This window comes from Manacus vitellinus, unplaced genomic scaffold (genome assembly GCF_001715985.3).
Source record: "Manacus vitellinus isolate BGI_N305 unplaced genomic scaffold, ASM171598v3 scaffold_1_pilon, whole genome shotgun sequence".
In the NCBI taxonomy this organism is placed as follows: domain Eukaryota; kingdom Metazoa; phylum Chordata; class Aves; order Passeriformes; family Pipridae; genus Manacus; species Manacus vitellinus.
The window spans coordinates 38,155,708-38,167,675 of record NW_021939396.1 but is presented as its reverse complement, the minus strand read 5'-3'; the positions used below and the strand labels follow the sequence as shown (position 1 = coordinate 38,167,675).

Sequence of the window (11,968 nt, the reverse complement as noted above, 5' to 3'; positions counted from 1 at the left end):
TGCATCCCATCAGGTCCTCTGAACTTCTCTAAGTCTTGTTTAAATGTTCCCTAACCTCATCCTTCTTTACCAACAGTAAGTCTTCCTTGCTTCAGACTCCCCACTGGTCTCTCAACTCTTGCATATTTATTATTTACATTTGAGTTTAATCAGGAGCTCTTTTTTTATCCCTGGGGGCATCCTGCCACCTTTGCCTGATTTCCTGTTTATGAGGACTGAATCTTGAGTTTGTAAAAGGCAATCTTTTAAAACCAACCAGCTGTCCTTGGCCCGTCCTCTTAAGGATCATATCCCAAGGAAGTCTTTAAAAAATAAGTTTTCTGATTACATGATTGACATCTGTATAAGATACATTAGCAGATCCTATATTAAAGGAAATAACAGACACATAGACCTGATTTGTTTAGAAGGAGCCAATATTGCTTTGGCTGGAAGGAGTTGCACTTCACAATTGTGTAGGATTGTATTAGGATTCTTTAGGAGCGCTGTCAGCATGCAGATAAAGCACTGATTGATATGTTCCCTTAGGGTTTCCAAAGGTATTTGAAAAATCCTTCACTGCAAACTTTTGAAAGGTATTAAGCAGCCACATTTAGGAGAGAAAATCCTGCACTGGATAAGTCAAAAGATAGGCACGGGGGTAAAAAGTAAAGTGTCAGTTCTCTCAGCTAGAGAAAGTGTCCACTGGTGTTTCAGGGGATCCTGTGCTGCCCAGCACATCCATAAATGAAGTGCAAGAGAGTGACCCATAAGATAAACAAATTTGTTGATGGTGGAGTTATTTTGGATGTTAACTACAAGGGCCAACTACAAACTGGCAGAAAGAAATTCAAGGTATATGCATTTAAAGTGAAGCAGGCAGGCAAAATTATCCTCATCACATAGAACCAGGGATTCTGAGCTATTAGGGTTGAGATGTTTCTTGATTAGTATTAACTCAGAGCTCAATAGCAATCAAAAAACCCTCAAAACAAATCAAACCTTAGAAGTTACTAAAAACTAGAGACCATCATTATTACAGCAGAGTATGATGTGCCTACATCTTGAATGCTGTGCAGAGTTCTCTCTCACTCGCTGTCAAAAGAGAACCCTGAAAAATTGACAGACATCTGCAGAGCTGATTATACTTCAAGAGTAGGTCTTGGCCATCCAGTATCATTCTGTCAAGTACAACAGAGAATTTGAAGGGTGCTTGATTTTTCACAGAGACTCAAGTAGCACTTGTTGATGCTGAAGGATCATTAAGGAAAAAAATAGCAGTTTTCTAACAGTATAAGCAACCAGCTACCTAGATTGGCAAAATAAATACAACACATAAGCATCTAGGAACTACTAACAAACTTCAATTCCATTTTTTATTATATACTTTTGAAAACTGGAGAAGCACTTTTATTTAAGGCTTGATGTTAAGATAAGGCATGTCAATTGGCTTTATCTAATATTTTATCTTAGATGCCCTCAGCTTATCATTTCAAAAGGTAACTGACTTATCATAATAACTTCTTTAAGATATCTTCTTTATTAAAATAAGTTATGCTACACACACAAAAAAAGTTCTGGTTCTATAGCATAATTATTTTGACAGAGAAAACATGGAAAATATTTTCCAGGATTCACCTTAGGTTTTTTGATTCCAGCCAGCATTTTACAGTTCCGCTTAAGGGGGACGGAAGACCAAGAAATAGTTAAGCTTAGATATGCTTTATAAACCATTAATTTCAATTACCAACCCAAATACCATAAAGACCTACAGAATCATCTCAAATTCACATAGTTGCTCATTTCCAGGATTTCACGGGGCTAAGAACAGATGTGTGTCAGAAATCAGGAAACTGGCTCAATTCCTTGGGGATTTTTTTTTTTCCAGAATGGAAGCAAGGGGGAGGAAGGGTAAAGAAGAAAAACAATTTGACTGAAACATCACTCTTTCTCCTGTCTTAAAAAGAAGCAGAGTCTTTGAGCAGAATGGCAATATCAGCTACAGCAGTTGGCCTCTGATAAGGGCTCAGATGTACAATTATCAGTTCTGATAAATCATGGATCAGAGCTCTTTGTCATCTGCATTGCCTACAGCACTTCCTTTCCCAGACACATTACAGCCAGATTAGGAAAGATAGTAGATAAGACATAAGCAGTGCAGAGGATAGTTCAATGGCAAACACTTTGAGTACCAGCAGAGTATCATTATTACTGCTTTAAGCAAACTTTCTTTACAGTACTTCCAGTATCTTGTCTAATACTGACCCATGCATTATGAAGCACAAATAATCCTCCTTTTACCAATAATTTTTTCCCCAATTTTTTTATTTTTCTAACTCACCCTGTACCTCAAAAACTTGGTAACTTTCTGCTCTGCACAAGATGCTCTTATAATGCTTCAGATATTAAAGTTTGCAGTGTTCCAGCTAGCAAGTTGCAACTAACACTTCCCTCGTAGCAGGGAGGTCTTATAAAAGTACAGGTTGTTAATGTATCTTCTTACTCTTAATAGCCTTAGACTGGCAAAAAGTTTCCTTATTTCAAGATGTATATCATCAGTTCACATTTTCCATATCAAAAGCAGCATACTTACTGGAATTAAGTACATCCAAGAACAAGGGAAAAAAACCCCACTGACACTTTGTATTTATTTTTCTGCATTCACTGATTTGCGATACACACTCATTCCTTGGTAAATGGAGAAGAAAAGCTCAAATGCACAACCCAAGCTAGTGAAGAACTACTCATATCTGACATTTTGAAAATACCAAAAGGTATTAGGTATAAAGAACCTTCCAAAAGCAGCTCCTTAGCCCCTTTTTTTGTACTTCACTTACTTAAAACCAACTATTTTTTTTGCACATCACATTCCCTAGTTTCTCCCTGAGCAAGACAGCACACAACAGATCAGCCTGAAAAAGTTTTATCTGCCAGTGTCTTGATCCTTGTGTCTATTCCCTCCCAAGGTAAGAGCCCACAGTTTTATTAAATCTCTTTATTTATAGTCTTCTTATATCAAAACAGTTTGGTGTGTTTTTTTTTTAGTATAAAAAAACAGCAACAAAACCTTTAGAACACACAGGGGCTAAATTAATTATGTTCAGAGAAAGGGTTAAGGAAAAGTTGACAAAATAAATTTAAAGTGTCCCAAGTTTTCCTAGAGACTCTGTTTGAGGGCTCTGAGGCTGGGAAGCAGCTGGGCTGCACTCAGGCGCTCCTCTACATTGGCCTTCCAGCAGCAGCTAATAATACTTTGGAGTTTCTGGCCCAGTGGTGACTCGTGGAAAATAGCAGCAGCCAGTGAAGGGCGTAAGTTGTAGGCTACCACAGCATAGAGCACGTGCTGCCGCTCTCCCAGGTAGGGCTGCTCCCGCATGACAATTTGCCAGAGCGTGATGGCAAACGAGTAGATGTCTGCTTTGGCAGTGACCCTCTCCCCCTTGAGGAGCTCAGGGGCACGGTGTGTGTATGTGCCCCCTTGCTGGCAAACATGGGGGCTGTGGGACAAGCCCTCCTCCAGTTTCTGGGAGCACCCAAAGTCTCCAATCTTGCACACTCCCTGCTCAGTGATAAAGATGTTTGCAGGCTTCAGGTCCAAGTGCACAATGTCCTGTGAGTGGAGAAAGGCTAAGCCAGTCATGATGTCACAAGAATAGCACACAGTCTCTTCCATGCTCAGGGCCTTCCTTCCACATCCTCCTTCATCATCCTCCCCCTGTCTCCACGTATCACCAGTGCCATAAATCACATGGTGCAGGGTGATGCTGCCCACATACTCCATAATGATGGTGCCCAGGCTGTTCTCGCTGGCTGGGGCACACGTGCTGGCGGCCACCACACGTACCACATTATCATGCTGCAGCCAGGCTACGTTCAGCTCAGCCCAGAAGCTCTGTCGCGATGCCAGCCGGTTTTTGCTGCTTTTCTTCACCTGCTTTACAGCCACGGTTGTACCATGGTAGGTAGCTTTGTAGACAGAACCAAAGCCCCCAGAACCTATGGGCTGCAGGAGGCAGAGTTGCTCCCAGTCAATGGAGCACCAGGCCAGGCGTGGAGGCAAGCGGCGAGTCCTGACTGCAGGAGTTCCCCCCAAAAAGCTTTTGCTGTCTTTGCCAGGGATAACTAAAGGGCTGCTGCAGGGGCGCAAATCTGCAGATGGGGAATACTCAAAAGAAAGAAAACAATTAAGAGGAATAGGTGATGGCATAATAAGATGGAGAAAACCAGAGGCAGTTAATAAGACAGAAGACTAGAAAAATTTCCCCAACAGAAAGGACTCTACAGTGCCTTCCAAAGCCTTTTATCCTCCCTTCACCATTCTCCCTCCCACCCCCAAATGAGCTGCATCTGTCTCAACTAGCTGAACCAAATCAGTCTCACCTGGAAACATTCTTCTCCAACCCTGAAGCAAATCTCTAGAAAGTCAGAGCAAATGGATTTAAAGCTAAAAAGTTAATAACTCATAAGTATTTCACATCATTTCTAATCTCAAAAAGAAAGATGTTCTGCCCATTGAATGCCTCTAGTAAAATGCCTCAGGAGTTAATAAAGCAGTGACTAGTGAATGCATTTCACCATGACTCCAGGCAGGAATGATCAGCATCAGGTGCATTAAACAGCTCAAAGTCTTTGTCAGTGGAAGTAACTGAAATGGTGAGTGCTAACATTTGATGAGGCTACAGCAGGCATAACTAAATATAAAAGTGTGTTTGTAGAAACCTACCACTTCAACATGACTGGGACAAAGGGACTGGTTTGGCTGCTCAGTTCTGCCCATGCAGGACAGCAACCTTAATAGCAGCATAAATACAAATGATTGCTCCATATCATCCTTTGGATATAGTAACTAGAATTATATATAAGTACTTGGTAATCTTCCCATCACACTCCATGCAGTTACTAGAGGTGTGTATTTTATTTCTGGATCCTCCTTTGAAAACTTACTGCTGAATTTACAGAGCTGTTCTGGTAGAAATAAAAAAAAAAATGTAATTTCGCCCTGGTGTTTCTTCACAGAGGCTTTTGGAATTTTGACCCTGCTTTCACATATTCACAGTGGTCATTCTAACTGCCATAGTGTTCAGTACCTGCTGTACTGCCCAGGTATCAGAGCACACTTATGGAACCTATACAGCTAACAGCTTTTGAATATTCCAGTAAGTAACTTTCTGTACATGCTGACAAGCATCTTGGAAAGACTGGGCCTCATTTCCCACCTCCTCACCCTTCAGAACCTTCCTCTGGATGTCAGCTTTGTTGGTGTGGATCCTGCCATGGGACCTCAAAGATTGGCAGTGCCTGTTTCTCCAGAGTTTACCTCTGGGCAGTACTGGCTCTGCAGGCAGTTCCTGCAGAGTCTTCCTGGTATTTTCTGTTCTCTTTCTTTTGCTTCTCTGGATAAGATGCAGCACAGGTCACCGAGGGAGGTTTCAGGGGTACTCAGAACATGTTCAAGCAGAACTGGAGTGTTCTCCACTTTGAGATGGATTCAGTTGCTCACCTCAACAGGCAAACCTGATGTCCAAAAGGCATCTTCTGATCCTACTTGAACTCTAGAGAGTGAATTCATTCTGTAGTAAATCAGTGACGGAGATCTTCCCCAGTACTGAGACTATCAGGAGAAATTTGTCACAGCAATTCACAGGGAAGCAAGCTTGGATCAGAGATTAGTGTGAATGGGAAATTTGGGTCATCACCTGGCAGTGTGTGAGACAGACAGGCAGTGAAAGAACTTATAAACAAGTGCTAAGAGGAGTTGTTACCAAGGGAGAGTGCGAAGACTTAAGCATGGCAAAAGGCCTCTCAGTGGCCCTGGGTACAACAGTTCCTGCAGATGAGACTGGTTGACAGCACAAGGCTCTTCTTTCCTGGCCCCTCCCAGAAGAGACTAACAGTTCAAGAGGCCCCTGGACCCCTCAGGTGCTATCAAACCCTGTGAGCTTTCTTTGTACAGTACAAGCCAGCCAGGTAATACCCTGTTGCTGCCTGCTCCTTGGAGCAGCTCTCTGGTTGGAAGCACTGCTCAACATCAGTTACACAGGGTTGTTTGGGGGTGGGGGGAGGACCAGAAGATCTTTAGTGTATTCACTTTCCTTTTCTGAGCAGCACTGTGATGTTATACTTGTAAATAAAAGTCTTCACTTCCAATCTTTGCAGAGAATGTTTTCTATGCAGGTGAGCTGTGATGGAAACATAAAGCTGCAGAAAGCTGATGAAACTATATGGAAGAAAGATTTTTATGCCTGTTTTCTGAGTACTATTAGGGCTCCAATTCTTCAATGGGCTTCTCTGCCAAATAGCATATAAAAGCACCAGAAAGACATTTCTGCTCTGAATTCTCCAAGAACTTAAACCTGTTTTCACCAGGTTAAGCTGGCAGTGAAGTTCAAAGGGCAAGTTGGTTGTGGGAGAGGCACAGGTAGAAGGATGCATGGATGAAGAGACCTGTTAAGCTGCCAACTATAGCAGCATATCTGATGATTCAGAATGCTATAGAACACAGCAGTAAAATCTATGTTCATAAAACAGAGGGTTAGAATTAGGGTTGTTTCCAAATTTCTTTGATCGAAATGTCATTCAGAAGGGTATACTAGACCTTCCATATTACTATTTCCAAACTTTATGTCCACTTCTTTCAGTTGTCCCTTTGTTGATAATTTTCCTGTTACCCTTTTCTGCTAGCAACCTTTCTGTTTTGCCCCTGTCATGGCAGACATGTTGTATTGTTCTCGGGGAATACACTGAATTTTTGAACAGGAACTGTCTTAATGTAACTTACTGTCTTGTCTCAGACTTATTGCTGTGGACCAAAGCAAGGGAACATCCAGTGTCTTTCAATGTGAACACAATTAAATCAGATTAAAATGCAAGGAGGCTTTTATTAAGAATAAAGATTATTTTCCTCTAATCCATTAATGACTTGGCCCAGTGACATCACAGGAGACACAACTGCTGTATGACATCCTTGCCATGCTTCACAGCCTCGTTTAGCTCCAGCATTACCACAGGCTGGAGTAGGGAAACACAGCGAGGCCTAGGGACCAGCTGCTGGGGACAAGCTGCCCCTTCCCTACCAGCTGCTCTTCCCCAGGGAACCCACAGCAACCTCCAACCACACTGTTCCCACTGCACTGCTATTTCCACAAGGAGAAAGGAAGCTGTAGGAACCAGAAGTCATTAGCAGAAAATGCAACAGGAACTTTTACAAGTGACAAGAGGGAAACACACAGTCTGTGTCCCGTGGGCTGCAATATGTCACAGCTACAATAACCTGCAACAGCAATAATTTTGTTCCAAGCTTGTGTATTTCTGCAAGTAAAACACACCTGTGCATCCAGTGTTGCAATAGCTGCCCAGCCTAATCTGTGCTTCTGGCTGGGAAGGTATACAGAATCAGTCTAGCTCAGTTCCTCCATTTATATTTCACTTGTTTATCAGGAATATAGAAACTCTTTGTTTGCTGTCGTTACTTACTACTGCTGTTTAACTGGTCATTGGACAGGAGAAGTCAGGCCCAACACCAAGGGCCCTTTTTAAAGGGCTGATATGGATGTAACACAGGACACATACCAAAAATCAGAGTTTCATTTTGATTGAGGTGCATTACTCTTGTGGTTAACAGCCAAAGTTTTGTCTAAAACAGGTGAAGGACAGAAATGGGAATTGGAACTGTTTTCACAGAGAGTTTAAGAGTATATATCCTTCTCCATAATCATTACTTTATTTCTTTGTACATTTGGTTGGTGTACCATATAACAAACCCTTGAAGGCTTGCCCGTCCAGAGGCTCCTAAGAACTGCTTTACAATACATTGTGTTTCTAATAAGGTACTTTGTAATCTTGCTAAAGGAGCCAAATGTAGCTCTTCAGGACTTAAATTACAGTCCTAGTCAGAGCAAGACAGTTCCTTTGCCTGTTCCTTCGTGACTTCTGAGAGGTTTTCTTCTCTGTTTCAAATAAAAGTTTTCTTTTTCCTCCATTTACTGTCAGTCCCTGTGATCTCAGTTTGGGATTTGATGATGAACCTACATTCTCCTTACACACATAGCGTTTCATGGTCCAAGCGTTGCTTCCAGTCACAACTCATAGATCTCAAATGATATTCAGAGTTGCCTGAAAGGAGTTCTGATATTATCAATTGCACAGGTGTAAGTGATACCATTATCTGAAGCCAGTCCCTACAAGGCTTTCTCTGAAGATAGGCCACTGATTAACTACTTTTTTTTTTTTTTTTTTTTTTTTTAACACTAAAAGCACAAACCAGGAAAAAATCGAGTTCATGTTTCAGAGTTTGGCTGTTTTGGTGAGACAAATGACACCTTGGAACAGCAAATATAAGCAAGTTTTCTTTAAAGCAGTGAGAGGTAAACCCAAATGCAAAGAAAAAATACATCTGCAAGAAATGTGATGTTATTTTACTGCTGAGACATAATAATAATAAATATTTTAAAAGGTTAAACCCTAGTTTATAAATAATAAGATCAAGTTTCAAACACACATTGCCAAACAGCTGCTTGATGCTTTTTTTCCTTCACAGAAAGGTTACTCCATGCATTCAAGAACATGAAGCAAAGGCTCTCCTTACCTGAACACACAGGTTTTAACTGGAGACACTGGCAAGGCAAGTGAGGTTTCACAGATGATTTACTGGGGCCTCAGTGACCAAGGTGGATCAGGGATAACAATCTGGGATCTGCTGCTCTAGATTAATATCACAGTTTCAAAAGAGTACCTTGCAAGAAGCTAAGAGAATCTAAACTTAGGGATAAAGACAATGAAATGTGACATACAGGCTCTCACCCATAGCAATATTTTCTGGCCATGCAAAGACAGACACCTATGCTGGCAAGTTGACTGTTGTCATGTGGCAGGCAGTTTCAGTATTTTCAGCCAAATGGTCCAAGATGGGTTTTGCAGTCTTGCCCCTGGAGCAAAGCTGACTTTGCTGGGTCACAGGGAAATGCCAAATATAGTGGTAGAATATGGGACTTGTAGCTTAAGGACTAGAAAAGAGCTTCAGTGCTTAATGAGAAAAATTAATCACATACAGCAAAGGGCCCAAGGAGGTAATGTTAGTGCTAGTCTAGTGCTGGGAGGCTGCTGCCTTCCCAGGTACATAGATCTAATGCTGATGTCTAGGACTGATGCATAAAGGGGTCAGTCTCTCCCAGTAGCTTGCAGAAGCCCATTAACACAGATCATGCCCAGCCCTGTGACTGTATATTAAATACACTGCCATAGCAAATGTGGTGGCTTCCTGCAAATACCACCTCTTTGCAGAGTTGTAGAGGGGAAAGGGCAAGAGGATCATCCAAATTTGGTGGCTCTGAAATGATGACCTGGCTACTCTGGTGGGCCATAGCAAATTCTCAGAGGCTGCTGTAAGTTAAAGGGTTTTAAACCTGACTGATTAAAATGGGTTATACAGTTCAAGTACATTGTTGCAATTCATAAATTTTCATCAGTGAGTAAGCAGAAGCTTCTTGTAAAAATACTGCTGAAGAAAAATATGCCTAAGCTGAAGAGAAGAGAGCACATAAACTATGGGACAACCCTGTAATACTTTATTGGCATAAAGAGCCAGACAGTGACGAAATAAGAGGAGACAATTTTCAGGCGAGGACAGACTTCAGAAAGTTTGCGAGTTTAGTCTGTATTTATTTGTCATGAATGTTTGATATTTGATATTCCTATGTTACATCTCAGACATTGCTCGCTTATGGCATGCCCCTTAATCATACAGAGCCTGTATTTTATTTTTATTTTCAATGTAAGTACTTGTGAGGGAACTTAAGGATTTACCCATGACCATGTGTGAAACAGTTTAATACAAAAGCCAGTAAGCCAGTTGAGTTTAATTTCAGAGGCACAGCCTACAGAACTTTTCTGCTGAAATTGTATCTAGTACTACACAAGGACAGCTGACAAACACCTTCCTTGCGGGAGTCTGTGCACCCCTTAGATAAATTGCTGTCTCTCATAGATTAATCAAGTATTTGGAAGAAACTCTTCCAGCTTGCATGGGAAACAACACACTGTGTTAACTAGGGGATACTTTAACAAACAGCAGGATTCACTTTGGACTTGTAAAACACAAACACTTTAAACATTTTGAAGTAAACCAAAACAAAATAATTTATCAAGTTTTTCATCTTACATTGATACTTTCCCACGCATACATACATACATATCTACATGTACACACAAATGTAGATATATATATATATATACACACACACACACATACATACGCAAAAGTTGAAGCAGTGTACTGATTTTGAGAGGCTATGACTATTCAGGTTCTCTGCATTACTTAACACACATCAAGCAGAGATCTGACTGATTTATATGAAAATTACACTAAGTCATTCTTCTTTTTACATTGCACTTCGGTGCAACAGTAAGAATCAGTCCCATGGGTAAACTATCAAGGAATCAATTCAAATGATTTCCAGCTCAGCCACAGACTGCATTACCATAGTCCTGTTTTCAGACTGCTCAGCCAATAGCTGATGTCTCTTCAGCTCTATCTGAGGCAAACTAGCTTTATAGCTGAAGGTTTTATGATACAAGTATATCCGAACAAGACAAGGTTGTGCAATGATGACACTGAAGAACCACTCGTATTTTTTACAAATACTTACTCCTCTGAATATGTTAATTTCCTAAGGACACACAGGTCATTACAACAAATAAACAGAATTATATAAAGATAAAAATACCAGGCAAGATGTTACACCTTTATTAGGAGTAGAGAAAGTTTATACTGAATTACCTGGGATATAGCACATAAGCAGGAACTTGAAACCTCATGCAGCAGTTAATCTTTCAATACATTTCTCAAACTATTAAGTTCAGACTAAATTTTGCAATAGAGCTTATCTTGCTGTGCTACTTGCTGCCTGTTTGTGATCACCAACCCTTGCTGTGCCAACTACGGCAGCTGCCACTTTGTAAAACTTACTTTCTATCCGATTTAATACAATGTTTTGATTTGCAAAGCGGGGAGGCCAACAGCATGTAGCTGCTTAGTTCTTGCTAGTTCAGCAGTAGCTCTGCATCACAGTTTTGGATTTCTCTGTCAAAAAACAGCCTTTATCCTAGGGCATGCTTATCTGTGGGAAGGAAAAGAAGGCATGAAAAGTGAGGGAGGGTGAAGGGGGAAACTAGCATAGTCTTACTCTTCCACTCCTGAAGGACAGTGAGACAGGTATAGAGGATACTGAAGGACCATTGTTCTGTACTTTCTTATGCGAGTTTTGGAAAGGGGAGGTTACACAAAAGAGAGAAGGGAAGACGCCTGTGGCTCTGAATTTAAACAAAGAAACTCTGGAAAGACTGCAGCAAGAGATCTCTGGATATAACACAGATATCATCTGTGCAATCACATTCCACTTACTACAGGGGCTGACAGAGTTTCTAGAGGGTTTCCAGAAGCTATCCATTTGGAAGGAGGACAGGTTAAATAGTAACGGTGGGTGAGACCAGCTGTGATGGGATGGCTTTCTCTCGAGGGGTTGTGGGCGAGGGTGTGTGTGTTTGTGGGTGGCTATAAATGGTTTTGCAGAGCATTTATTATCATAGAGCATCTGTAGACCTCTTGACCCTCAATATAACAAGGCCAACCCTCTCAAACAAGTTAGAAACCTGTGGTACAGAAGTGATAAGTCAGCTCAGAGGAAAGGGGTAGGTAGGGATTACAAGAAAGGAAAGATGTCTGCATATGGAGAAGGTAAAAGCCAACAACTCTCTCTACAATCATTTCTCTCATACTGGGTTACAGCAACAAATCTAAAAAGTCAAGACTTAAAAAAGAGGGGAACTCAAAAGCAGGGAAACACAGACAATGCTGAAGATGTTAACAAAATATGTTCCAAAAAGCAATGAAATGTGAAATGCTAGTCTTTTACTTCCCTGTCAGACAGTCTACGCTAGGGAACAACTGCACGGAATGAGCAGAGGCAACCTTCTGCAGTTGTGTGCAGGCTGC

At 41.2% G+C, this 11,968-nt stretch overlaps 1 protein-coding gene across 1 annotated transcript; it reads right to left on the bottom strand.

Moving 5' to 3' along the window:
• Positions 1-2,231: 2,231 nt before the first annotated feature.
• MOS (MOS proto-oncogene, serine/threonine kinase) lies at positions 2,232-4,947 on the bottom strand. The gene has a single exon (XM_018080162.2). It carries the CDS (start codon positions 4,184-4,186, stop codon positions 3,137-3,139), a length of 1,050 nt encoding a protein of 349 aa, XP_017935651.1. The 5' UTR covers positions 4,187-4,947; the 3' UTR covers positions 2,232-3,136.
• Between the last annotated feature and the right edge of the window lie 7,021 nt (positions 4,948-11,968).